Raw genomic sequence first — 26,590 nt, 5'->3', positions numbered from 1 at the left:
GGAGACAAAGGCGGTCAGGCGTGGTGCTAGCCACCCACCCCCTCGTGTGCCGTTCCGGCCTTTATAGGTGCTCACTAACGGCACTTGCCCCAACAGTCTGTTAAGGCTATACGGAGGATCTTTGTCTTTGTAGGGTCGCGCTGGGGTTCGCACTCCACTGCCCTATGAACCTGGCTGCGCGAGTGTTTCCTGCTCATAGGCAACATCAGCGGCGAATATATGAACCGGTCCTGAGCTCTCCCTTATGTCGACGCATCCTTCAATGAGTAATCGGCACGGTGTGTGAAACATCACCACTGGAAAGGCCAAGGTGGGCCGACGTGGTCCTTGCCACACCCAAACTCCTGCGCTCTCATAGGTGCTCGCTAACCGCAATTGCCCCAACAGTCCGTGTCGGCTATTCGAGGGTTATTTGTCTTTGTGCTGTTATTGTGTGTGTGTGCACGTGTGTGTGTGTGTGCGTGTGTGTGTCTGTGTGTACTCGCGTGCGTGTGAATGAGAGCTAAGCGATGAAGAAAGCTCCATTGTCGAAGCGGTTGCTTGTGGGAGGGGAGTCTTGTGAAGTGGCTCAATGCTGACATTTCCAAGAGTCGCCCTCACTGAAAGGAGCAGGTGTTAAAAAGCCAGAGTCTGCCCCCCCCCTCCCCTCCCGTGCCACCTCCCTCACGAGTGAATTGCCCGAGGCTCTCAGTATTGCGTGATGATCGCAAGATTCCTTTCTTGTGATCCTGTGCATTTCTTCTTTTTTGCCAGACCAACGGACAAATTGTAAAAATGTCAATTCGTACCAAGTGCGCCAGCTTCTGATGAATGATGGACGCTGGGCCGCTAATGGGCTTGGGGACGTTTGCTCGTTTCCAGGCGTTTCCCGCTCTTCTGCTGCCCCACGCTGCCCCACGCTGCCCCACGCTGCCGCTGTTGCGTCCCGCGCTGCCCTATGGTCGCGGGAATAGAAGCAGGCAAAGCGTGGCGAGAATGCGCAGGGGACGCTGAACCAGAGGAGACGTTCCAAGCATCTCGACTGTGTTTTTTTTACCACTCGAGCGGCTCATCAAGGCCATTGCCATTACTTCGTGAGCACTCAAAATGGAAATGATTTTCTGTTCAAGTGAGTATTGAGGTATTTGTGCTCATCTGTGTACAGCCCTGCAGTGCAGTGGTGGGAATTCTGTATTTGTATGACAGCCGTTATTAAATCTTCCTACATAAAGTGGTACAAATTTGATTGACCGCCGGAGATACAATGGTTTGAGTCACCCCCTACCAGGATTTGAACTCGCAACCTTCCGGCTGCAAACTGCTCGCTTTACCGCCGAGCCACCTGTTAAAATTATGATACTTTGGAAGAATGTACAAAATTACATTTAGCGCTTTGCTGTTTGTAAACCACGGCTCTGCACAGCTAGGCCAGGTGGTGCCTTTTAGGAAAAAGGGTTCATTGAGGACTTAGTTCTTTAAAAACAAAAAACTTCCACCGTAAGAATATAGCATGCTTTTGTGGTTGGCAAATGCCTTCCAGGTATACTCAAGCAACATCTAGCAACACAACTATTCCGCTTAAAACGTGAAATCATAACAGAAGCAGGTCATGTACTGTGCCAACATTTGAAGTTTGTAATTTTAAAATTTCTGAAAGAGCGCAAAGTTGTTAACATTCCGGGTCCTATTGGACATTTATCAAACCCGGCGTGGGTGATGGTGACTGCTCATAGAAGTGCGTAATTACGTGGCGTGACGGCAATTTGCAAACTCTTCCTGCCACACACGCAGTTACCAGGCTACTAAAAGAAAATAAATAACAAAAGAAAAACTCAACACATACGTCAACAACACTGCGGGCATTAATTTAGTGTTGTACAATAGGTAACGTTTTGGGAAATGGCTCCTTCCAGGCATCCGCAATGCAAAATATTACCTGCAAATTATTAATTTGGGTTGACATAGACGGCAGCAATAGCGCCCCCCTACTGAAAATACACTTGGCAGGACCCTCCTGAAAAAGGGTCTTGAGACTCACCGAATCCTCCCTAGGTAACCGAGCGTTATCATAACAATTGTGAATTCTACTAAATCGAATGCCTTTTGAGTACCTGATGCAAATACATATTTTTCCCCTCCCTACGGCATTAAGTAAATAGCTCTGTTAAATTACCGAGGAGATAAGATTCCCACCCAAAGTAAGATAATATTCTATCCCAAGTGAACGCGAGTGGCGATGAGAACGACCGGTAACCCAATTCCAAACAGAGACTCCACAGTTACCCTCGACAGTCGCAGAGCAGAAACACGACGCTGAAGTTGAATGAAAGTGGCCGTCGGTAGAAGTTGTCACTTGTGTTTTATTTATTTTGGAAAGCGTGTGATTTGCCAACGGGGAGTAATTTTAAGAAAAGGCAATTATAAAATACTTCTTCTGAGGCGCAATGGTCGTTTACACAAACAAGGTCACGCGTCCTATGATGATGAATGCATAGGGATTTTCTTTAAACGAGAAAATAAATTGTCATTTTCAAATTATGGGTGTGTTTTTGCATGCGTAAGTGTATTTTATCTATGTTTTATTATTCCAAACCAGAAGAGAATTCAATCAGATAGGGGAATGACTTTCATTGCCAAGTAGAACGGTTTATCAGATCCTAAACAGCCTCCATGGGTGTTTCAGTTAGCTTCATCACCATCAGCCATGTTCAATCTACTGGTGGATGAAGGGTCTCCCCCAGTCACCGCCACCTCTCACGATCTTGCGATTCAACACTCCATCTCCGAGGTGGACGGCCTCTCTGATCCGCTATTATTCTTGACCATTGCCCATCGTCCCTTCTAGCCGTGTCCTTCCCAAGCCCACTCACTTTTCTTAAGCGTTTGGATGATGTCATTGATCTGCGTTTGTTCTCTGGTCTATGGGCTCATCTTTCCGTCTCTCCATGTAAATCCAAGAGTGCGTCTATCTGTGCTGCTTTGCACAATTTTCAAGTTGAGTTTTGTATTTTTCGACCGTGTTTGTGAACCGTAAGTCATAGCATGTCGCGGTACGTGCACTGATTTAACACTTTCCTCTCTGGGGACATTGCTATTTAACTTTTCATTATTAAATTCGGTGCTCAAAACGCATTCCAAACCGCTCGTTTGCGTGTGCAGACTGTTGATGTCACAATCCGCGAGGCAATGGCCAGCCTGATGGCTGCTTGTCCTGACACTAACTGCGTGGTTTACCCTGCCTGCTCATTGCCGCACAGATATGCCAATAAATGTATTTCCTACAATACTTTTCGTCCAAGGGGGACCTTGGGTTTCAGTTGACTTTCAATTTAAAAAATCCAAATTGCTTACAAAGCAAACATTTGTCCGCTGAGCTATGCTCATGGAAAAATGTTAGCGATATTTGCAAAGCCACTGGCAACCGCACAAATGCAATAGGAATCGGTGTCCACTCATAGTTGGTCTCACACCTGTGGGCATAATGTGAATGATGGCAATAGCTCCAGAGAAGTGATTTTTTCGGACGGCAGCTGTGATTGCTGGCCCTGCGCCAGAGGCAGGCTCGGTCAATCGGAATTAACAGAATTTCTCCACCAACTTTGTTTCTGAGCCGTGCCTGGCTCAAAGAAGGCGTGACTTGTCAATTACTCTCACGAGGAGGTCTGACTCATAGGGAAAATGTTCTGCTTAGCACCCATCATCATCCATCCACTGCTGGATTAATGCCTTGCCAAGCGATCGCCATCTCTCATGGTTCTGCGATATATAGCTCCTCCATATAGCTCCTGCAACACGAGCTGATCTCATGACTCCATCTCCGTGGGCGTGTTCCCTCCTTTGGCCGCTACTCAGTCATGATACTTGACCATGATCCTTCTCGCCCGGACACGTCTTGCCCAAGTCTACTTTAATTCCTGTACAGCCAACAATGTCTCTAACTTGCGATTGTTCTCCAATCCACGTTCCTCTTTCTGTCTCCCAGCGTCATCTCGATTCTTTACACACTTTTCAGCGTATGCTTCAGTTTCTTTGCCAGTGTGCATGCAGCCAATCCACGTGCGATAGGAGGGGAAACACATACACGAGTTCTAACGTACACGAACACGAATTGACTTGTGGTGGTGGTGCCATGTGGACTGTGCCATGAACCGCCGGCCTGAGTTGACCATTGTGGTGAAGCATGCATTGGATTGGCAAAGTTGGCTGCGCATTGCTATTGTATTTGTATGCTATTGTATAACATCGTTGTAAACTATTGTTGTATACCATCGTTATTATCGCGGCACAAATATGGAGGCTGTCATCAGATAGAACCTCGGACGGCTGACGGCAATAAATCTGCCGCTGAGTGGAGTGCATGTGTGGGCAAATTCGACCCGCGGTAGCAAAGGTCAGATATTGCACTGGCCACATCCTGGCGCGGTTAATCTCGGTTTAACCGCTGGCTGACCGCGAGGCTGCCGCGCGCTGCCCACCACGGGCGCGAGGTGCGGCAGCGCGTGGCCTCCCGCCGGCTCATTAACGCCGTTTCAAATATTACGCCAACTAAAGGAGATTTTCCTCCTCTCTTGTTAACGACGTTAACACCAAACAGGTGGCGGTGTTTCCTGTCGCGCGGGCACGCCCGATCAAGTGTTTCGCGATGCCTTGAAATCGTGGACGGTGTGGCCGGAGTGTAATTGTTCAGTACACGAGGGCTGCTAATTAAGTTCCTGATCTCTGATTTGAGAGGCACGGGCAGGCTTAGACAATAGAGTGTAGGCGCAGTCAGATTGATTCATTGTCCATCGCTCACTAATTCACCGCACTCAGTCGTCTCCTTATCACTCTTCTATTGCTACTTCCATGGTTTCTGTTCCCGTGAAATTCACTCGTTGATTCCTGCCACCAATGCTGAGGATTCGGACTCCCAGACACTCACGCACTGCAGCTCACCGCAATGCAGATCACCGCACTGCAACTCACCGCACTTATCTTTCTGTTTCTTCCCTCGCACCGCTCCGCTTTGGAATTCCTTTCTCCCGTCGTCTCTCTTCCCCAAGTGCGTACAGTAACAACTTTGTTCAATTCACGAGATGTGTTAGACTCGGTTACAACTTTGGACCGGTAACGGGTTGTGTAAGAAATACTTTTTTTTTATGGAGAGAGATGGATATGGGAAGAAGACGTGGCTTGATTCTTTATTTTGTCACGACAACCTTGATTTGTTGTAAGCTGCTTTACGTTTATAGCCTTTGGGCCCTGTGCTCAGCAACTGTGTAAAAATTTAAATTCTGTGCTCAGATGATTTGTGCTGAACCAATGCTGCTGTAATTATAGAGGCCGTGTGGCTGATGATATGTTTTAAAAATAATATATTTTATTTGGAGGGATGGATGTGCGATGGAGGCGAGTTGCCTTCCCATTTATCATGTCACTAGTAAACATTGATAATTTACAACGAGTACAAATGCAATTCTATCCAGCTATTTGACCAGATGAGAGGCCGTTGACAGACGTTAGTTCTCTGCCAAGGGAGACCCTAATACCTACAGCTCAGTTCACAGTACGGCTGAACAATTTGGGGAAAATATCTAATTACGATTTTTCTGACAGATATTGCGATTTGATTTTCAATTACATTTTTTTAAAGTCAAGCTTCAGTTCAATCAATATTCACTGTGTAATAGATTTAAAACATGTGATGGAGCATTACCACATGATATCATCAAAATATTAACTGCTCTATATATTCTAATGCAAGGATGAGAACTTAAAATATTAATTGCTTTCAACATGTATTTATTAAAATGTTTTAATTGAAATAGAACAATCAAACATAGAACAATTGACAAAGCTTTCGTGACTGCAGGAATTCACCAAAAGACCCAAAGAATAGAACAATTGTGAAGTTAAATAAATAAAGTTATAATAAAAAAAATTACAATAAGAAAGTAATATGACTTTTCAAATCGCAAAAAATCGCAGCCTTTGCGATTTGTGAATCGCGTTTTGTCAAATTTTGATTTGAAATCGATTAATCGGTAAGCCCTAGTTCACAGTGCCCAGAACGTTGACATCAGCGTGGTATGGAGAGATGAGATCGGCTCGGACGCAGCAGCCAGAGATGGCGAGAGATGGGCCCTGCTTGAGGAGGCCTTCATCCAGCCGTGGCTCAACCGTGGATGATTCCGCAAGTGCGGCGGTCAACGCCACGCGCGGCCACTGCCGTGTGTGCAGGCCCCCCCCCCTCCCGCGTGTTAGCGGAATCGGCGCTCACCCCTCACGCGCCTGATAGTGCAGCACGTGTTTCAGCTGCCGCCCGGGAGATTTTGACGAAACCTCTCCCTTGGTGGTAATGCACTCGGCGATCTAGAATTCTAAATGAAAAGTCAAAGTGATGTCCCCATGGCATTAAGCTCGGGTGATGGCTGTTTCTGTTTACAGTGCTGAGCCAGTGTGGGAAATTGCAAATTCCTATGGCAAGGGGTTAGTTCATCTATAGGACAACTACTTGTTTTATTAACCCCGTAGTTCATGTGTGATTATGATTGGACCTCACAAGCTATAGATGACAAGCCGTGTACTCTACCACTCTGCCGCCATCCACAGCGCATGAAGAATTGTGTTCATATCATTATGTAACGATCACGGTAAAAGTATAGTTTTCATGACATGTTTTTTTTTTATCAGCACTTGACCAATTTCATTAAAATAACAAATAGTTTAGAGACCTTTGTCCACTCCTGGATGAAGAGATCCTTGTGGCTTTCGGTCATGGAGGTTGTTTGACTAGACTTCATCACGCTGTCTAATTCAGGTTGGTGAAGGGTGATCACCAGGACCTCGTCAGACATCGCACTCCAACGTTGTTAGCCACAGCCGAGAATCGAACTCAGGCCCGAGTCCGTTGCAAAGTGCCCAAACCACTGCGCCGCTGCTTAATTGTATCCCATGCTGTTTGAGCCAGTGCACGTACCTTGCGTGTGGATCAGAAACGCGTTCACTGCCAGTGACTGTGGGGTGTAAGCTGAAAGGGCTGTGAGACGTGTGGAGCAGTGCACACCTGGGGTATGATTACACCGAGAGACGGGAAGCAGAACACGCGGGTTGGAGAACATACGCAAGTCAGAGGCGTCACGTTAAGCTGTTGCGAAAAGAAATTGGAGTTGCGCAGGACGTGTCATGGTTAGCGGGGACGATGACCACTGGTTCCGGGACGTGGGTGTCGCTTCACCCCTCTCTCGATCGACTGCGACGCCTATAACATTCGCAAGCAACATACGTCTCTGCGTTGACGATCACTCCGCTTGTAATTGTGAGCTGAGCGCTGGCTCGGGCCAATTGCATGGGTAAGCGTCCCCATTGTGAGCACCGGAACGGAAGCACAGACGGACGTCTAGACAGGCCGCCCGTTGAACGGGACGGACGGGCGGGGAGCACTGGGAGGGAGAGAAGGGGGGCACATTTGTTGGGGATAAATTAAGTTTGAATGTAAATGCAGCAGCAGCAGCGTGCGGTGTGCGGCGGTAGTTGATTACGACCGCGAGGCTCGTCGCGCTGTGCTCGCCGCTCACTCGGGAGGGGTGTCATTATTATCATGATGGTGTTATTCGTATTACTTCACTTGTTCAACCAGGAGGACCTCACTGAGTCTCGAAACTCTTTTTTGCAGGAGGGGTCCTGCCATGTTTTCAGAGTGGTGGTCGGTGATTGCTATGGGGGGGGGGGGTTTGGTCTCCCAAATTTTTGGAATTGTATCACGGGATCTTTAACATCAACTGCAAAGCAGATGGGGGCACCGTATTTCATGGGTTACTACACGCCCAGTATTAATCGGGGCGGCCTGCCGGGTTGAATCGTGAACCTCCGTGGCAGCCGGTGAACGCGCTCCAGCTGGGCCATGCTGACGCCCCTGAATAACGTCGAGACGGGCTTCCTCTGTTTGTGTACTTCAATGATCTGCCCGAATTGCTACAATGCAGCACAGGCATATAGCGTGAACATCGGGATGTTTATGGAATAAGCGTTAAGTCTCTCATTGTTTAACCAGATGAGAACTCGGCAGGCCGGGATGAGTCTCATTTGGATGTCATGGAGACTTACACGGTGTGAATTGGGCCGAGTGTTGCCACGCCGTTTCCACTGCAGAACAAACGCAGGCATATTTCTAAGTCTGTACGAGGTCTATCAAAGTTATGCGACGCCGGCACCAGATCTCATGACGAAGCAATCCCCGCCACTCGAACACAGATGCGGACAAATACCCAGACAAGCCTCGGCGTGGATATTTGTGTTCGCTGTCCCGTACGTGTGCAGTTTCGTGTCTCCTCACCCGCACCGCGCTCCCACCTCTCTCAGCCGACCCCTCGAATCAGCGGCCCCGATAGCTGCGCGCGGTCGAACACGCGGGGTGGCCGTTGTGCCCCTCGTCCCATTTCACGTGGACGTGAGAGACAGAGACAGAAGAGTTACCTAAAAAGCCCTATTCGCCAGGGTTTAAAATCGGTCAGAGTCATTTCCCTTCGCAGCCACTTCATAGCGCGAGTCGTGTTACCGAGCAGGAAATCATTCCGCTGCTCACGTGCCAGCGCCCGATAAAGCAATGGATCCAGGCTGCCGCGGGCTCGCAGCAAGCAATCCAGCAATTTGTTCTTATCACCAGACGCAAATTGTCTCCAGCTGGGGACGGAAAGATTAGGCAGGAAATCAGAGACCCAACCGGCTCTGCCTTTGAAAATGGGCGCCCTCGGAGGGGAGCTGGCGAGCGAGAGGACAGAGGCTCTCGCGTCAATCAGGCCGACAAAGAGGAGAATGAGGCGCTGATAAAACGATGGCACTTTCACTTCCGGGGGGTTTAGGATTAAAAGGAGAATTCACTGCCTCAGGGAAAAAAAAAGGATTTAGAATCGCTGAGCCCCGAGGGGCTTGGATGGTTCATTGGACCCTGAAAGTAAAGAAAAAAAAACCTCTCGCTTCTGGCACTTTCTTCCCCTTCATCCTTCCCTCCTTAAAGAACAAAAAACAAAACCGCGCAGAGTTGATTTTGCCCGGTCTCTGTTTCCACGGCAGTGCAATTTAGATGAAATGGCAATGTTTACGTTTAAAGTCTCGCCTTGTTTCCCGTAATTCCAGAAAAGCGTTGCAGTGGATCGGCGATGTTCGAGAGTGCCGTCTCTGCTGCTACTGCTGCTGCTGCTGCAAGCTTAAAAGACAAATATGTACGCCGAAAAGTTTTATGAAACAACTTAACAAGGCAAGCAAATTGGATGTTTTTTTTTCTTCCCCTTTCTGGCAGGGAGGCAAACATAGCCCTGTGCCCACCCACATACTTAAACACTTAGGGTTGGTGGGGCCGGCTAATGAGCGCAGAGGGTTTCAAGTCGAGCAGCCGACTCGCCACCTGCTCATGGGGGAGGTAGTGATTTGTTACCTCGCTCCACAGGCCGTGTAACTGGACTCTCGCCTGCAAAAAGGCCAAGACATAACTCTTACACAATTACCTCCCGGCTGTTTCTATTGGTTCCAGAAGGCATCCTCTGGCTTTGCCCGACGACTGCCGAAGAAACCCTAACACCGCCCGCAAACCGGTTGCTTAACCGCGGCCATGTCGTCGCTGGATTGCGCTGTCCGCCGGCACGCTGCGATGATTACGCAGCTCGGCCTAATGAACCACCTGCTGCGCTCAATGTTTTTAGCTCTCGCCGACTTAAAAACAAAAACACCGGGGCCGCCCGTGAATTTTTTTTGTGGGGGGGTAACTACCCCAGATCAATCGGTCCGTATTCAGGACGTTTAATCATGATAATAATAATAACAACAAGGCGTACAATGTTTGCTAAGAGGGCGCCCATCGCGCACTCTCCCCAGGGCCGGCTGATGGATGGCCGGTCGCTGCACCTGCTCGCAGAAGGGCAAATGTTAAGTTGCGCGAAAAACAATCAACACGGTTATTTATAAACCAGCGGAGCGGGCTCGCGGCCCCCCAGCGGCACTTCTGAAATGGCTCTGGGGAAGCTGGGCGGGGGAAGGGGGGTTGGCAAGGGGGAGCGACGGTCACAGCAGCGAGTGAGATTATTGGTGGCAGCGCCAATGGGTTTGTGAGATTCCAGGTGTGCGTGTGCAAGCGGTTACTTATAACGAGCGGGGCCGTGAGAGTGACGCAGGAGCCACTCGGGAGCCACTCGGGAGCCACGCGGAGGGCACCTCGCGTCGCCATGCCAACGGGCTCACGGGGGAATTCTATTGGAATGTTCAGGTAGTTCACGAGGGATTGTTGGTTCAGGCAAGTCTGACTGCTGACGAGACGTTGAACGCTGAAACCTGGTCCAGAGTTTCCCTTGTGTTGAACCAGTGCTGCGGAAATTATTAATTTTCAGAAGGCCCTGTGGATGGTGGAATGTGTGAGCAATATTTAGTATGTTCACGTGGAGAGACAGATATGACTAGGTGTATTGTCTGATTATTCATTGTTTTGCTCATATTCTCGACAATGGTGCTCGAGATCATACTCCGTGATTGTTGTGTTCCATTGATCTTCGGGAGCACCTGCAGTAGGGATTAATGACGCCACCAGAGAGATGACGGGTCACGCCTAGCGCGTCCTTCCATCGCGGTCATCACAGTCGCCATTGGAGGGAACTCTTGGGCGATAAGGAAACACAAGATAGAAATGCCACGGGAATAAAACAGATGGAGGTACCGCTACGACTGCTGTGCGTTCGTGGGACTCACTCAGTCCGTGCCGTGGCGTGGGCTGGAGGCGGCACGTGAGAAATTGACTCTTTAATCTGCGTGTGTGGGGCCTTCTGCGTTCCGGGGTGACTCCTAGTGTCTCCTCCCCGCAAGCCAGACACTCGCACAATCGCGTCTCATGACTTCGAGGGTTTCCAAGAGGGGAGGACATCCTCATTGATAGTTGTATTTACTGTTACTGTACTTCAAATCTGTAGCAGACATTGCCAATACCAATGCTGATAAAAGACCACGCAATATCAACACCACCCCAGTCAACACCACCAATCGCATTCTCTGTGGTTCTGTACTGCATACATTCTCAATCACCAGGCTCAAAGCAATCACACTGTGGTACAACTAATATGCCTCACACAAGTGCGGTGGGCTTGGGTAGGACACGCCACGGCTAGAAGGGGCGATGACCGATGGTCAAGAATTATAACGGAGCAGCAGCCAAGGAATGGAACGTGTCCTAGAGGGCGTCCACTGAGGAGATGGAGCAAAGAGAGCAGCTCATGTGCAGTGGGTGCTGGATGGATTGTTACATCGTGAGATAGTGAGAGGTGTCTTGGGGTGACCTTCATCCTGCAGTGGATCGATCATGGCACGCGACGACAATGGTGTGTTGCATAGACGGTCCCACATAATTCTTCAAGGCTTGTAGCTGGCGCGCAAAGTGTTGCACGTGACTGGCCGTTACCTGTTATTCACACAAAACTATCACAGGAGCTTCAACCCTTGTGGATTTCGATGCGTTTTATGTCAAGCAATTATCAGATGAGGGAAAGGCTACAGTGCATGCACGGCGTATGCATGTATATTCTCTGAAGGCACATGCATTTAGTGGGATGTGAAGTCCAGAATCCAGAATCTGTCTCACACCTAAGTTCCCCTGGTCAGCATAACAACAATTATTTAAAGACCTGTGTCATTTTACCTCGAGATGCAGGCCTTGGCATGCTGTATCAATCATAGAGGTTGTTTGACCATACGCTGGTCAGTTTCAAGTTTTAAGCTTATTTTGTTAAGCTGGGTGAGAACTGAAGATGCCCTTAAAAGTCAAAGTTTCAAGAGTGGGCTGCGTCACGAAAGATATGAAAGCAAAAGCAAAGAAACAAGCAAAGAGAAATCAGTACCAAAAACAACTGCGTTCCAGAAGAAATAAAAAGCCAGTATGAGTTGGTGGAGTGAGCGAGAGCGAGACATGGCTCACCACTGGTGTTAGCTCTAGCCGAGAATCAAACTCCTGTTGCCAGCCTCGTAGCGCAGTATGTTAGCCACTGTGCTACATGTCACCATATTGCAGCTTATATCATGAGTACGTTCTAGAAAAGTTTATCGGTATTGCCATGAGACATACCTAAAAAACACTCCCATTTTTATCATGCAAAGCTAAACAAGGTGCGGCTATTATAAAAGTATATATTTTTTTCATTAAAATACTATTCTAGATGCCATAGCTGCAGGTTTGACCTTTTTCTAAACGTATAATTTATTTGAATTTCATTAAAAAATTTGACGGAGAGGTGAAAAAATTATCTCACGTCATATTTATTCCTCCTGTTGTTCCTAATCTGTATACGTGTCGTCACCTCCTGGAATGGACTTGGCAATCATTGCAGCGCCCTTTACGTCAAATTTCCGCAAACCTACATCACCCGGCCAAATGTGTCTCCCCGTCGTTCTTGACAGCTGCAGGCTGCCCTCCTCCTCTCCTCCCTCGCTCTCTCGTTTTGTTTGGCCGTAGCTCCCTAACAGGTGACACTGGGTTATCAGCACCTGTCACGAGCGCACAGATTCTCTCTCACGCGCGTTTTTCCCCGGCGCGCGCGGGGGGCGTTTCACGGCGCGCGCACACCGAGTCTCGGTGTCGCGAGATTCCTTCCCCCGTCACGTGACGCGACCCACGCCATTCTCTGCTAAGTCGCCTACTTACGGAGATGTTAAATTTTTTTGTCAAGAGTGAGCACGTGTTGATGGCTTCTTGCAGAACGTGGCATTTGGAAGTCCACTTTGAGAGATGGGCTCACAATCGCTATTTGACCCCTGCAGGCGCATAGCTTTAATTTTGACCGTTTTTTTTATTTAACTTTATTTTACCCAGATGCACATTTTGAGATGAGACATCGGCTTGCAGCCTTGTCACAGCAATGTTGTAGAGTCACGTGCTGTTTGTTGCTAGATAGGCCATCGCTCGTGTAGATGTTCTATAAAATGTTACATCACATTCAATAAACCATTCTTACACAATGCACCCCCTTGTTAGTTTCAGATTTTAGAAATCAAAGTATGCGTCGCTCCACACTTCTTTGGACACTTTTCAGCGTTGGCAAAAATAATCAACCGAATACCGCATTTGTGCCAGGCGGCGTTTGCACCCAGAGCTGGGCCTGCACGCCGCGAGACGCGGCTGAGTGAGCCGGGTCACGAGTAAAGGAGGGAATTTCCACGGACGAGAAACCCCGGCCGGCCACGGGCTCGCGGTTCCTTTGTCCGGCTGCTTCCTCTGTCATTCATCTGTAAATTCACGACACCGCCCCCTCCCTCCCCCTTGCGCGCCCCGTCGTGCGCTCCCTTTCTGCTCGTCCCGCCACAGTAAGCCGCTCTGAAAATAGGCCCCCCCAGGTCGTACGGCACAGCCAATTTGTAAAGGTTAATTTGTCCAATTAACCCGTGAACGTTCGGTGGGGTGGGTGGGGGGGTGGTGGGGGATTGTCCCCGGGGGTTGGTTTAAGTTGCCGGCATGTCAGCAGGGGATGGCTGGGTGTGGAGGGGGCGGTGGCGGTGGGTAGGGCGAAGGGGGGCACCCAGGTCTCATCCGAGAGCCGCGTCACTGTCACCGCTCGTGCCAGCGGAGAGCTGCTACAATTAAACGGGGGGGGGGGGGGCTTCTCTTAATCTCGTTACACGCCTAATTAGTAACGAATTTTCCTCCTTGATGCGTCCTCAAATCCCGGGGCTTAGCCGTAAGCCACTGCTTGGGAAACACCGGGCAAAGGATTTTACAGTTGTCGTTTGCCCATTGTCTGGGAGTCGCAACTTTAGCAGCGGTTTTATTTGCGAAAGACAATGAGACGTTCTGTTAATGTTTACCTATACATTGGATAATTAATCAGAGTCATATGCAGTTAAACTATGGCGTAACTTCATCATCACATCATCGGTCATCATCGGCCATGATCAATCCGCTGCTGGATGAAGGCCACCCCAAGCCACCACCACCTATTACGATGTTGCACAACGGCAATCCAACCTGCGCCTGTGCATTCAATGATTTCATCACTTCATCTGCTTAGTTGGTGTCCATTCAGACGCGTTATATTTCCTGCTGCCACTCCTACCATTATCCTTCTAAAGAAGGTGTATTTTCAGCTGAAAATAATAGTTGTGTACTAATAGTGAAAACAATTAGTGCAGCTAGGAGCCGTTATATTTTGTGGCAATTAAAATAATGAAATAGTTGTATACAGATTCAAAATTGCGCTGAAACTTCTTGACTGCATTTTGTACAAACAGCACTTGTGCGTATATTCCGTGCAGATATGAAGACGCCCCTCCATCGCAGACTCTTGTGGCAGGCTGTGAGAGTGAGTGTACAGCGTACGCAGTCAAAGGTCTCTCTGATGGCCATGCAGATCGTTGAGGCGAATGCTGCTAGCGAGCACGCCAGGCCACCTTTGGCTTCCAAGTGTCGATACCTAGGCACGCAGCCTCTAGCACCGTTTTAAAGGCTCGGTTGACCTAGGAGATGTTCTACGAGCGGTTTAGATATTCGCCACTGCACGTTGACCGTTGCCGGTAACAGGACTTGGGTGACGGCACCTGGGCACGTAGAGCGACAGAACACCACGCCGCTGGCAAGCTGAGCCTGTGTGTGTGGGGGCGGGGGGGGTCAGTGGTGTCGTGGTTCGCGCACTGAGCTACGAACAGGAGACTCGAGTTCGATTCGCTCTCACGGCCAAGAATCCGTGACGAAAACCGCTTCTGGGCCTCGGCTGGGTCAACCCAGTATAAAAAAAATAATAATTGCGTGGGGCTGCGTGTGTAAACATCGACACCGGGGAGACAAAGGCGGACGGGCGTGACGCTGTCCGCACCAGCCTCTTGAGCCGCCGCGCTCGCTAGCAGCATTTTCCCTCCCCCCCCCCCCAACGGTCTGTTCAGGCTATACGGGGGATCTTTGTCTTTGTTGTGTGTGCGTACGGGACCCCTTTGAATGCTTTGGGAGCGTTCCCATGACACTGAGCGGGGCACGGCAGAGCACAAACACAGGGGGGTGGGTGGGGAGGGGGGGCAGCTGCCCCAGAGGGGTCAGCCACTCTGACACGCTCGCGGCCTCCGCCGCGGCTCTTTCCCATGTGGGTGATGTCACCAAAGTATGTAAATAACCGCCGGGCCGCAAAACCGGCCTTTAACGCAAACTCGAACAAAAAAATACCAGCGCCATAATAATGAATACAAAAATAAAATGTGCCCGCTCAAATGTAGCACGCCGTGTCTGTTCTTTTGGATGAATGGGGGGTTTGAGTTGAAAAACAAAAATGTTGCTACAAAATCAGGAGAGGAAAAGTAGGAGCCGTCGGTGTGAATGGATGTTTGGGGAGTGGTGCTCAGGTTATTTAAATGCAGACTCGATCTGAAAGCAGACTTTAAAGTTTATTGACAAATGTGACTTAAAACAAATGGTAAAGTATTGAATGACATGAACAGAATTACCTTGAAAACATTGTTATATATATTTTCTGAGTTGTATATTTTTTTTACCTGAAATAATCTTTGGAAAATATAACGTATTTTGTTACTTGCATTTTTGCTTATTTTGTGTTGCGTATTATATAGTTTCGTGTTGAAATTAGGAGCCATATCTTACAGAAAAGGTCCTTGGCTCTTAGCATCTGGCAGTTCGCAAGCTTTGGTTCAAACAAAGCCTGACTGCTGATGAGACATTTAAGGTAAACGCGAGTCTAGAGGTTGCTTGCGTTGAGCTGATGCTGCTGGTAAAATGAGCACTCCCAGAAGGCCATGTGACTGAGGAGATGTGGAACAAAATACGTTTACTTATAGATGGGAAGGAGCTGGATTGTCTGCTTCTTTATTGTGTATCTTTTTGTTTAAAATGAAACATTATTGGTACAGGAATGACGCATATGGCTTCAGTTTAGATATTTTTGGCACTCGATTTCAAAGTTACATTTGTCTGTTGTATTGCATATCATTTATCATTAACCCTTACGTTGGGCACGGCGTGATAAATGTTACCAATTCGCGGCAAATTACTTTTGTGCAACCCAGTGTAAACAGTCACATGACCATTGCAGTTCTCACTTATAACTCACGGAACCTGGAATAATTACCCAAAGGATGTAGCCGCACCTATAAACATCCTCCAACATCTTGTTTTTGTAATCTAACAATAAAAAGCTTTAGGAATAATAAAGAAACCTTATGGATGTATTTGACTACATCGTTAAAATGAATCAAATAAACACCTGAGCATTGATGCAAATTATGACAATATAGACGCAACTCTTTTGTTCTCACATTGTGATGAAGATCGTGACACAGAGGTACGAGCGAACAAAGTTGATTTGCGCTCTGGTGGTGAACTGCTCGCTGTCTGTGTTCCCCGGAGAACGCGTCTCGCGCATAAACGTTCACGCTCGTGTCCTCTGGCGTTCCTCTCTCTTCGCTGGCTGCGCGCGTGCAGATTGCGAGGCCTACTGCAAAGTTCCAAAGAGCAAGCAGAAGCTCAACATCAAGAAGTACTGCAAGAAAGACTACGGTGAGGACTCGGCTGGAAGCTATTGCAGCGGCGGTGTAGCTCGCGAGACGTGCACCAGCAGTGCGACGACACAGGGGGCCTAAGGGCCAGAGGGGCCCGGGCAGCATGCTCCACGAGGGCAGGGTCGGGGGTTGGGGGGTGCAGTGGACATTGGGCCCCGTTTCACTCCTTGCAGTAGGGGCCCATGCCAAGCACGCTCCAGCACCACTGGGCCCTTCAGCAGCGCACCCAGGTGGACGATCAAGGGGCCAGGTCCTGTTCCACAGTTCGTCAAAGTAAGCCAGATATTATTGGCAAGAGCACTTTGTGTAACCTACGGGGCCCTGTGCTGCTTCAGATATCACTCGCCACTGATGTTAGCCGTGCTCGGGAAACAAACTCGGGCCACCGGAATTCAATGCGTAGCGCTAAGTGTTGCACCACCACTCCACTCAGACATCTTCAAAGAGGCCGTAGCCTGCCAAGATCAGTCATGAGCTCCGGAGGGGCAGGCCTCAGGCAGAGATTAAACACTTTGATTTTTGTTTATATTCACCATGGCAGTGGCAAATGAGACGGTTATTGTACATTGGGTGCTTGTCTGGCTGAGAAATTTAATTTCCTCTTCTCCAAAACGTCATCTGAGATTTTAAACGCTTGTTTTCACTCTTGTAGTGCCAGCTCTGGCAGCGCTATTGGACTTAGTGGCCCCTGGGGCTTCTATGACAAATGTTTAATTTATTTGGTTCATTTGTTTAACGCCGTCTCTTCAGCTCGTTCCCTTATGAGCTGCTGCTCCTGCCGCCGTGCGCACGTGTGCGTTTGTGTGCGCGTGTGCGTGCATGTGTATGTGCGTGCTTGTGTGTAAGTGTGTGTGCGTGCATGTGTGTGCGTTCCTGTGCATGCGTGTGCATGCGCGTGTGTGCATGTATGTGTGTGTGCATCCTGTGTGCGTGCATCCTGTGTGCGTGCGTGTGCTGCGCCTGCATTCGCTTCATGCTACGAGTGAGCGCGCGTGTTTTCCCGTGCGCACGCGTGTGCAAGGGTAAACACGCGTGTGCACCTGTTAGAGAGTGCACGTGCGTACTCGAGTGGAAGCCTGCTGAGGGATATCCATGTGAGTTCCCTCCTCTGTGCCCATGCGTGGACCTGCTCCTGGTGGAAATATTTGGTGTGCGTGCAGATGGGTTGAGGTGCAGTCTCCCCAATCGCTGTTTCCATTGAACAAGGCCCTATATTATAGACGGAGTGTTCTTGCCATGACATCCCGTAAAGCAGAAGCGTGAGTTTCACAAGCCTGATTCTGCTGCGGAGACCCATTTAGGTTGAAACTGGTCCGGAGTTAGCTTGCTTAAATAAACATTAAATCTGGACTTAAAGCTTTTGTGACTGCGGGAATTCATATTCTTGGGTCTTTCTGTAAAGTCACGTAGATAGGTTCAAAGAAAATAACAAAAAATAACCAAAAACTACGACGTTTCGATCGCAACACAAGCAATCGTCATCAGGAGAAAAAAGAGCGGGAAAGCTACTGAGGCAGGGTGATATGAAGGTTTGAAATGGGTGTAGCCCAAGGGTCATAAGCGACTTGGGCGGGGCTAGTGACGTTAAAATGAGAAATTTGCATGTCAATGTACGATCAGAGAGCTACCTCCACTACGACGAAGCTGCGAAGGTGGCAAATGTAGCTCTCCGACCTTACATTGACATGCAAATTTCTCACTTTAACGTCACTAGCCCCGCCCACGTCGCTTATGACCCTTGGGCTAGACCCATTTCAAACCTTTAAAACATCCTGCCTCAGCAGCTTTCCCGCTATTTTTTCTCCCGATGACGATTGCTTGTGTTGCGATCTAAACGTCGTAGTTTTTTGTAATTTTCATTTTTCTTTGAACCTATCTACGTGACTTTACCGAAAGGCCCAAGAATAGAAATAAACGTTGTTGGACAATGTTGGTTTCGAGCAGCCAATCGGCTGTCGGACTCAAAAAACTTTATTTTTTTATATCCAGCTCAGCGTATCCACGCGGTTACCCATAATGCTTCACAATAACACCTAACGAGTTCATTCGACAGATAGTGTCGTCTCACTGGTGGTGTATTTGAAGTCATAGAGAACGCAGACTACACTTATTTGTCATTAAATCAATAAAAAAAATTGCCCACTCAACTTACCCCCCGCGGGCAGCAGCGCCGTCTCCGTGCCACCGCCGCCACCGCTTCGTGATGGCGGTCACCGATAAATATGCCAGATCGCGGTGGCGCACGTTCACAGCGGCGGGGCTGTTTGTGCGAACCTCAGGCGGCACGTGTGGTATACTCATTCTGCTCTCTGCCCGTAACCACGTGGCTATGAAATGGATTTTGTTCTTCTGATTTCATACGACCGGAATGCGCCCAGTAAAAGTGAAGCCACGCCCGTGGGACTTCTTGGCAAGGACGCTGATGCTGAGGCATCCGTCTCCGGAGCTTCTGGATATGTTTTCCTTCTCTTGTGCTGTTTATGCATTTACAATGTCAAAACAACACATTCCTGTGCACAACTTTTTTTTACATATACAGGGTGCTTAAAAATGTTTTTACACTTATATGGGAATATCGTTTGTAATGGAAAATGAACGGATAATACACTGTAACTTGATAACAAATGTATGTCAATAGCTTCAACAAGTCAGAGGCCCCACTTGTTCGCCATCATTGTGAACACGTGGCCTGGAATCTTCTCCAGGTGGTCTCCAGAGCCCGGAGGCTGCAGCACATTTATTGTGGTATTGTTGCAAATTCTCGGAAGTGTTAACATCTTTTTAAAGCACCTTGAATATGGAAATAAGTTACGTATTACATTGGCCCAAAGAGTCATGGGGGAAATCTGAATGTTTTTAAGTTTCATCTTTTTGGCACAAACACTTGCATTGGAACAAAAAGGGCGGTCACATTTACAAAATGCCAGTTACCAATTGTAACTGAAGCAGTATAAGCACGCGTACAATGTAACAGGTATTGACCAACCAACTCAATTATGAAAACGTCCTGCATATTACTTACTTAGAGATGACATACAGGTTTGAGATTGGTCACCGTACCGTGGGCTGCTACTCATCATCCACTGGTGCAGGAGGTGCATGGCCAGGTTGAGGACGCTTGGGGCAGGTGAGCTGCATGGAGGTGGCCACCGCCCGCGCTGCTTTGAAACTGATCATGCAGCCCGCCAATAGCTCTCTCTCTTACTCAACATCCCCTCTAACGGACACCTACAAAGCCGCACGACGAATCACACACACACACACACACGCGTGCGTTCGTGCGTGCGCAGCCATCCAGGTACACGTGCTGAAGAAGGAGGCGGTGGGCGAGTGGACCAAGTTCAGCGTGAACGTGGTGGCCGTGTTCCGGCGCCGCAGTGGCGGCGGCGGCGGCGGCGGCGAGGGCCGCGCGCGCCGCGGCGACCTCGCGCTCTGGGTGCCGAGCCGCGACGTCGCGTGCCGCTGCCCGCGCCTGCAGGTCGGCCGCAAGTACCTGGTGCTGGGCGGCGAGGCCCACCAGGGGGCGGGGGCGGCGGGGGCTTCCGAGTGGGGTGCTGGCGGCGGCGGCGGCGGGGGCCCACCTCCGGCCGCGATCGCCGCCACCGGAGGGCTCCTGGCCGACCGCTCAAGCATGGTGGTGCAGTGGCGCGACACGTGGGCGCGCCGCGTGCGGAAGTTCCAGCAGAGGGAGAAGAAAGGCCGCTGCGGGAAGCTATGAGGCCCACCTCCACCCCCCCCCTCCCACCGCGTCTCTCCACCAACGCCCCCCAACCCGTCGACTCTCGGCCGAGCCGAACCGCCCCATCCCGTCCTCCCGGCCCGGTGCTCCTCTGCGGTCGCGAGAGAGAGAGAGAGAGCGAGCGTCGGTCGCGTGATGGATCGCCGCCGGTAGTCCGACCCGTGGCGTGCGGGAGGCCCACGTGGATTGCGTGCGCGTCGCTTCTCTTTGTTTCGCCGAGCTGGACAAACGGAGCGAGCCGCGTCGAGGTCGAGGCCTTGACTCGGCCAGGGGACTTCCGCAGAAGCGCGGAGAAACAAAATCGACGGAGAGCGAAGCTGCAGCCGCGGGCCCGTCACTTTTCACGGCGTTCCAACAGCGTCAGGTTCATAATCGGCGGAGCGTGTCCGCGTCTGTGTCCTTGTGCACGAGTTAGTAAACTATAATTCCCACCTTCGTCCCCCGTATATATGTATGCGCCTGTATATACATATATAGCAAGCATACAATGTTTTTTTTATTGCATGCTTAATGTGTTGTGAAGCATAACAGCAATGACTGCGATGTTATACGGCTCGAGTGAACAACTTCATCTTGACGGGGAAGAGCTGAGCAACTTGCATTAGGGATGTTGACACGATCACCAGTCACAACGCATAGCTTACACATGTCCGTTCACACCATGTTGGCAGATTTACGAAAATACCACCACAGAATAACGACTGAAGCAAACTGAATGCAGTTCATATTCAAATCATGGGTTCCGGGCAATCCGAAAAAAGAACGAGTTATCGTTTATGATCCCATCATAACGATCACAATGTACCACCTGCGCTATTCCCTTTCAGTAAATGAATATGGAATGGAAGGACTTTCACTGCAAGTTCGTAACATTCACAACTCTCACGAGTAAATTACTCCAGGGAGGTCATTTAATTCTCACTCTTGCATGATCGCTCCCAGGTTGTTACCGTTCCTGTTAGAATTTGCCTTCGCACTGAGGATGTGATTCGGGTCCGTGAGAGATGACAGATTGGAGAGGTTTTCATACCAGCAGTGGATTGAGCGTGGCTGATGGTGACGACAATGAATTTATTTAATTTGGTGAATCTCTTTCAATTGACGTGGCAATGGACAGACACGTTGCCCTATGTCACGTGCACCGAGTGTGCATTCAGCCAACGCGTGCATTTTAAAGAACGGTGTCTTTAAAATACGTCGGTGTCATTTGGAACGCGCTCACATGTATAAAAGTTATGCGCGCGCGCACACATACACACACAGAGACGCAACGCACTGTAATTTAGACGTCTACGTTTGCTCGTTATGAATTTATTGTAAGGCAAAGTAGTGGTAAACGCATAAAGCTGGCCGTCCTGATAATTCACGAACTCACGCGCGTCGTCCTATCGCTATCTGAAGCTAGCAAGACAAAAATCACCTAATCATAAAGTATAACAATCAACGCAAAGTAACGCGAAATAAATCATTTACTGAATTTATCTCACAAATTGCCTTTTGACGGTGGGCCAGAATGGCTGCATTGAAAGCTTACGGTGTGCGTGGCATTTGCTGTTTTCCTTTTAACCGAAAAAACAAAGCTCCCCAACTAAGTCTGCAACCGAGGCGGCCAGGGAGGAGGAGGCGCATCGAGACACCGCGCACCCTGCAGGGTGGTGGTGGTGGGGCATGCGCGGGGGGAGGGCGCGGCTGCGCTCCGTTCTCCCACCGCGCCGCCACTGGCCGCAACTCTCGTCGTATTTTGCCTTTCCCCTTCGAGTGCTGGAGCAGCCGCGCCGCTCATAGCGCTCGCTGCGCAGCAGCACTGGGACAGAGAGCCGGGGTCTCGCTGGGCCCCCCCTGCCTTCGCTCGCGGTGGACATCACCATACCTCGAGTAGAGATTCTTTTCGAACGAGAATTTAACGGAAAAAATGTATTCATCATAGGGCATCGCGATTTGCAGTTCAGCGGCCAATGTGACGACGTCGTTTTGATGATGTCTGTGATCCTCTTCTTCCGCATGGAGGCGGGCACTTGATCGGCGGCGTTTGTGCGATCACGCCGAGGTGAGCCAGCGGGACGGCTTCACGTGTAGCCTCATGGGGAATGTCCGAAATTCTGCCGGCGGAGTGATCAAAGCGGGCAGTGGCGTTACCGTGCAGTCCACGGTTCTGGATCGGTCGCTGCGGTTGCACTCAACCTTCCCCGGTGTCGCTGTGCGTTCCTTCCCGATTGTCCATGGCTTGCAGGCAAACATCGCCACATGCCAAACGTAGCTCTTAACTATCCATTTCTTATGTTTGCCTTCAGAGCGTTTTAGTAAACATTATGCGACCCCCAAAATCTTCCACGCTGAGTGCCAGTTCTCTGGCAATGACTGACAGCATAGAGCGCTCATCTGGTTAATGTGCGACACTTTTGAATCTGCCCTTTGATCATTGTTTTCTTTACAAGAAACGCCGAGCACGAGCCACTGCAGGCAAGGCGGTCGTGCAGGAGACGCGTGCGCGCGCGTGGGTGGCATTCATTGCGTTTGGGCCACGTCACTTTGAGGCCTGTTGCCGTCCTCCGCTTTGCTGTCGCTGGCGTTTGCTTGCCAGGTGACGTTATTCATCAAACACTAGCGTGGAAAGTGTAGATATTGTTTTCGTACCGGACACAACGGTAGAAATATTTGTGAGTGCGCAGAGCGTCAAAGTGCTTCTGGTGGTGTCTCGACGCGGTGCGGGAGCTCTGGACCCCAGGGTCGATCCAATGGCATCCTCGGACAACTTTTTTGATCAAATAACAAAACACGATTCCGAATTGTACGCGTATATTTTCATACATGCCACAACGTCATTATTCGCGTCATTGTGGAGAATAAAAGTGACAAAATATATCATCAGACGGTATGACTCCTTCCCATATCTGTTCCTCCGTATAAAAGATAAGAGTGGAGAACTTTTTGTGGTGGTGGTAATTGGTTGCAAGACGGTTTCCTTGCATTGAACCAATGTTTCTGAAAAAATAGCTTCCAGAAGGATGTGTGGCTGATGGGATGTGTAAAAAATACTTTAACTCGTTACGTGGAGAGACAGATATGGAAGTGGGCCCTGTTGTGTGATTAATTGTTTCGTAACAAATATTTTAAGGTATTTATACGAATGAGGATGTCAATTTAGCAAATAAACAATTAAACCGTTTAATTTCTCGATAGAATATAAATAAATCCTTGCTTATATTTGAATATAGTAGACTCGGACTCAGCTGAATTCATCGGGCCCTTGCTGAAAATGGTTTTGCATTTAAGAAACCAGAGTTGTGAACACGCTTAAAGTAAAACCATGATGATTTCCAGTCCTTGTGAAGGGACGAAAGCATTTGTGATATGCACCTCGGCAAGAGCCTCTTACATAGCAACATTTACAATAATCCAGAGTCTTACAAAATTATCCGACAGGATTATTAAGTGTTCTATATAATTTTAGGGTAACATAAGATATTGATGATTTTTTTTATGTGATAAGTTACGCATTTTATTTCGCTAGTTTAAGATATCTTTAAATATCTTGGTGATTTAATTGTAATAGTCCTGACTACCACTGTCATTTTCCACTTAATACATATAAACTACCACAGATGATGCCATATAGGACATTTCGTAGTGTTTGAAAAGCAAAGCGTTCATTAAGAACTCTACGGCAATTGAATGCCATGCGTGGTCCTACAGGATTGATTTGAGACTCCGATGCGATGCGCTGCATTGTCACGGGACTGCGTGGCAAGGTGGCGCAGTCGTAACAATCGAGCCTCAAAGAAACACGCGCCTGTGTTCGATTCCCGACTCAAGCACCTTTCTGTGTGGGGTTTAGATGTTTCTCCCGCTGTTCTGCATGGGTTTTCCTCCCATAGCGAATACAAAAAAACCGCAATGTAACTGATAATGGCCCAACATCCCATTGCTGACAAATTACTTGCAAATTCATGAATTTGGATTACACAGCAACATCGCTCCCTACTGCGAAAACTTAGCGGTGTCCCTCCTAAAAAGAGGCTGACTTCCTGGTGAAACAAGGGTGGTGAAAAATAATTAAAGATCTACAGCATCGATGTTCGATCGTATTCATCGGATAAGATGTTAATCTTTGGTCACTGCTGCCTTGTCAGTTAGAGTATCTAAGCTATCAACGGTGATAAACTGCTACACTGCGGTAATATAAAATATTGAATCAATGCAGTAACGCTTCACACTCGAAACGTGTTGTACGATTCTGCAGAATCTCACACAGAGTCCCACCGCCTGGAGCTGGATTGATGTCGCAGTGTTGTTATTAAAGTGCTGTAGGGTGTGTAGGGTTTTAACGATTAGTCAAGCTTTATATGAAACAAGGAACTCTCGACAAAGCGACCGTGTGATGATCCTTGTGGAAAAGTGAATGCTTAATTTTAAGAAGTAAATGCAGATTGTGTGCATGGTTTAAAAATCATCTGTTAGAGTTTGTGTAAAGTGAAAAGCTAAAATGTCGCCGCGGTCCTCGGTGTGACTTTCAATTGTGGAGCAGAGTTAGGTTTGTGGAGCCCTAAACGACGAAAGTGCCAAGTTGGTGGGGATATGAAAATGCACAGGAAAGCTGACAACTCCGATTCAAACCAAGTTGAGCCAACTAGTCATGTTTACAGAGTATAGAGAGTTCGAGTTACATTGCAATGATAAAAACCATATTGTTCAGCATTTGGACTGCAGGGCTTCCAGACGATGAAGCGGAGTGGTCACGTTTTAAAGAGAGATCTTGTGAGCTCTGTCAGTTTCTCCAGATTTAGACCGTGTCTTGAAATGAGCAATTATCCAATTAATTATCATGGCCAACATGACGTTTAATTGTTCAAATATCCCCAATAGGTACGCCGTGCATAGAGCGCATTAAACAAATGGCCGATGAATGGGCTAATAGGGCAGCATTCCATTTAAATGCGGCATCGCAGCAACTTAAAATTAAGCATTTTCGATATAAAAGTGGATTTTATAACGTTGGTAGACTAAAGACGAAGCGGTCGTTTTGAAGCAAGTGTCACAGGGTAAACGGTTTGTAAAATGCGTTTGTATAAAGTGTTGTGTATATAACGAGTGTTCAGTAACCCTCTGTGTGTCCTTTATATGCCTGGCTTGGTAGTCACTTTGCCTGTGAGTTCGTGGAGTGAGAGTTGAGGGCACAGTTAACCTTTGAACTTTCACAAGTAGGTGTTAACCTCAGAACGCATAGTATTATTTTACTACTTTTAAACACTTTACAATAATTCAATGTTAGTTTCGTAGTTATTTTTTAAAGGTTTTTTTTTTAAGGTTTTTTGTTTTTTTCAATTTACCTATACACTAATATATTGCCCCGTTGCATTATATAAAATAAATATCTTATTTAATTTAAAAGACTGTTTGTTTATTTTATCATTTAGAAATCAAATTGAAGATTTTCTTAGCGTTGTGAATATCTGCAATTTTACGCAATATTAGGCATAACTTTAAAGGACATTTAAGCAAATAAAGGTTTTAAAAATTACGACTGAAAGCTTTTTGCTTGGTTTTTAACAGTTGTCTGTCGTTATCAATCGTAATAAACGCAACCTCACTGCAACAACGAAGCGGCTCCTCAGATTCATTGTGCGAAAGCAATAAATAGTTGACGCTGTTACTGCTCACACACACACGCGCGCGTGTGTGTGTGAGCACCCACCCCTCGTGCGCCGTATCGACCTTCATAGGTGCTACTCACTAACAGCACTTGCCCCAACAGTCTATGAAGGCTACACGGGGGGAGGGGGGTTTTTTGTCTTGTGTGCCCCCACAATACCGGGACGGCGGGTGGAGAGGCACTCAACCTCAAGTTTGTTGTTCTCTGCAAGGTCCACGCCTCATCGCGTCATTTGTTTGCCCGTTCTACTGAAGCACCGCGAGTTTCAAGACAATCCCCCAATGTTTACCGGTTGCTCAACGGAGTTGAGAAATGCATCACGGTCAACGCACGTGTAGAGTCGTGGTGGTGGTGTAGAGGCAGTGCCGGATTATCCTAGGAGCAAAAGTAGCTACTACATATGTAGCTACGGGCTCCCCGCACTTTCAAGGGCCCCGCGCTAAATGCTTTTAAGCTATTCATTCCGGTTTACTGATTCCGCACTTGCTCTATTACTATAGTACTATAGTACTATACCGCCTTCAACAAAGAGGTTACGGTTAGCGATATGTCGTATTATCTGTGGCTGTATAGCAAATGAAAAAATACAATTACTTTATTATGCAAGTTAAAAATGTCTGTTTTAAAATTAGTGTTCTTTTTTAAAACATTTTGGCCCCTTTATAACATATGCTCACACGCCCCGCACCAGCTTAATCCGGCACTGTTTCCACCCACGTGTT

General features: G+C 48.3%; 1 protein-coding gene across 7 annotated transcripts in view; it reads left to right on the top strand.

The window, feature by feature from the left end:
- Nucleotides 1-25,818, top strand: part of LOC116957907 (netrin-1-like) — a 111,563-nt gene extending 85,745 nt beyond the window's left edge. For all 7 annotated transcript variants that reach the window (XM_032980393.2, XM_032980415.2, XM_032980400.2 and 4 more), the window contains 2 exons: nucleotides 16,403-16,477; nucleotides 19,770-25,818. In XM_032980393.2, the coding sequence (XP_032836284.2) occupies nucleotides 16,403-16,477; nucleotides 19,770-20,197 (503 nt within the window). In that variant the 3' untranslated portion in view covers nucleotides 20,198-25,818. The remainder of the gene's footprint in view (nucleotides 1-16,402; nucleotides 16,478-19,769) is intronic.
- Nucleotides 25,819-26,590: the final 772 nt, after the last annotated feature.

Source organism: Petromyzon marinus, chromosome 3 (genome assembly GCF_048934315.1).
Source record: "Petromyzon marinus isolate PM22_M1 ecotype Great Lakes invasive population chromosome 3, UKy_Petmar_22M1.pri1.0, whole genome shotgun sequence".
In the NCBI taxonomy this organism is placed as follows: domain Eukaryota; kingdom Metazoa; phylum Chordata; class Hyperoartia; order Petromyzontiformes; family Petromyzontidae; genus Petromyzon; species Petromyzon marinus.
This window is presented reverse-complemented; position numbering and strand designations above follow the sequence as displayed.